Source organism: Lipotes vexillifer, unplaced genomic scaffold, assembly GCF_000442215.2.
Source record: "Lipotes vexillifer unplaced genomic scaffold, Lipotes_vexillifer_v1.1 scaffold242, whole genome shotgun sequence".
NCBI classification, from domain to species: Eukaryota; Metazoa; Chordata; class Mammalia; order Artiodactyla; family Lipotidae; genus Lipotes; species Lipotes vexillifer.
In genome coordinates this window covers 1,226,091-1,227,486 of record NW_006771376.1, presented here as the reverse complement: position 1 = coordinate 1,227,486, position 1,396 = coordinate 1,226,091, and the positions used below count along the sequence as shown (strand labels likewise).

Sequence of the window (1,396 nt, the reverse complement as noted above, 5' to 3'; positions counted from 1 at the left end):
GCTAAGGAGACAGTGAAAGAGTGGTCAGTGAAGGAGAAGGAAAACCCGGAGGGCCTGGTACCTGAAAGGCAAGTAAAGAAAGAATGGTGTGTTCAGCTATGTCAGCAAGCCATTCTAGGTTGCGTTACTCTCAGGCCAGGCTTCTGTGGGCATGCGGAAGATAAGATGCCGCTCCCACTCTTGAGAGCCTCAGGGCCCACAGGGACACCACCACCTCAATCCGTAGTGGCCTGTTCTGAATAAGGAAGCCATCAGTCTCTAATTGAGATATGTCATTACTTAAGGCTGAGACCTGGGGAGGGGTTCTCGTATGTGGGTTTCCCCCTTGAGCTCTATAACATGATGCCCTTTTCCAGGCAGTTGGTTCTTCCTCTAGCTGCCCACAAGCCTTTCTATCCCAACTGCCCCAGGAGGCAAGTCTGAGGATGCTCACCTTTGAGTTTGGTCTGATTTCCACTAGTCTCAGTTTAACCTCTTGGGCTGGTCAAGACTTACATACTTGTTGAGATATCTGTTCTTACACTGTCCCAGAGGCCTGGTTAGAGCAGAGAAGCCTTTTAAAACACCTAAGAGAAGTGATAGATTCCTTCCCTGTTCTTAAGGTTGGGCTGCAAGGAGCACTTATTTCCTTGATAGTGAGAGGGGCCAGCAAGGCCAGGCAGTCTGAAGCAGGCCAGCCTGGTGTAGAATGAGCATGCTCTTGCCTGCTCACACTTCTTGGGCCAGACAGCAAATGGCAGTCAGCCCATTTCTCCTGAGCCCTAGGCACGGTCTCCCTGTGAGTGCTGACATGGCAGTAGAGCCCACCTTCCCAGAGCTTATAATTTACCAGGGAGTTAGTCAGATATGCGGAGGAGGCAAGGGCCTTGTGTCCTGAGAAGCTCTGCACACCCAGCAGGACAGTGCTTCAGCCTGGGAGCTCCATGAGGACAGTGGTCCATCAGGCTGACACGCCCTTGGTCTCTAGCACCCGGCCTAACCAGGCCTTGGAACTTCCGGGGCCTGAGTACTGACCCAGCCTTGAGAAGGCTATTCTCTGGAGAGGCATTGGAGTGGTGTCTGAACTAGACACTCCTGGGGGCCACCATGGTTCTAGTCCCAGCCTGGGCTGCTACTTTATAGGGGTTTTCAGATGGCCCTCTTTCCACCTACAGATCTGCCCACCAGCCCTGTGGACCTGGTGATCAACTGCCTGGATTGTCCCGAGAATGCCTTCCTGCGGGATCAGCCCTGGTACAAAGCAGCTGTGGCCTGGGCCAACCAGAACCGGGCACCAGTACTCAGCATAGACCCTCCTGTGCATGAAGTCGAACAGGGCATCGATGCCAAGTGGTCACTGGCTCTGGGCCTACCTCTGCCTCTGGGGGAGCACGCAGGCCGCGTCTATTTGTGCGAC

At 54.1% G+C, this 1,396-nt stretch overlaps 1 protein-coding gene across 1 annotated transcript in view; it reads left to right on the top strand.

Annotated features, from left to right (window-relative positions):
- Window positions 1-1,396, top strand: part of EDC3 (enhancer of mRNA decapping 3) — a 33,343-nt gene that overhangs the window by 31,777 nt on the left and 170 nt on the right. Inside the window, 1 exon segment of the mRNA XM_007446682.1 lies at window positions 1,155-1,396. This exon segment is cut by the window's right edge and continues 6 nt beyond it. Coding sequence (XP_007446744.1) covers window positions 1,155-1,396 — 242 coding nt within the window.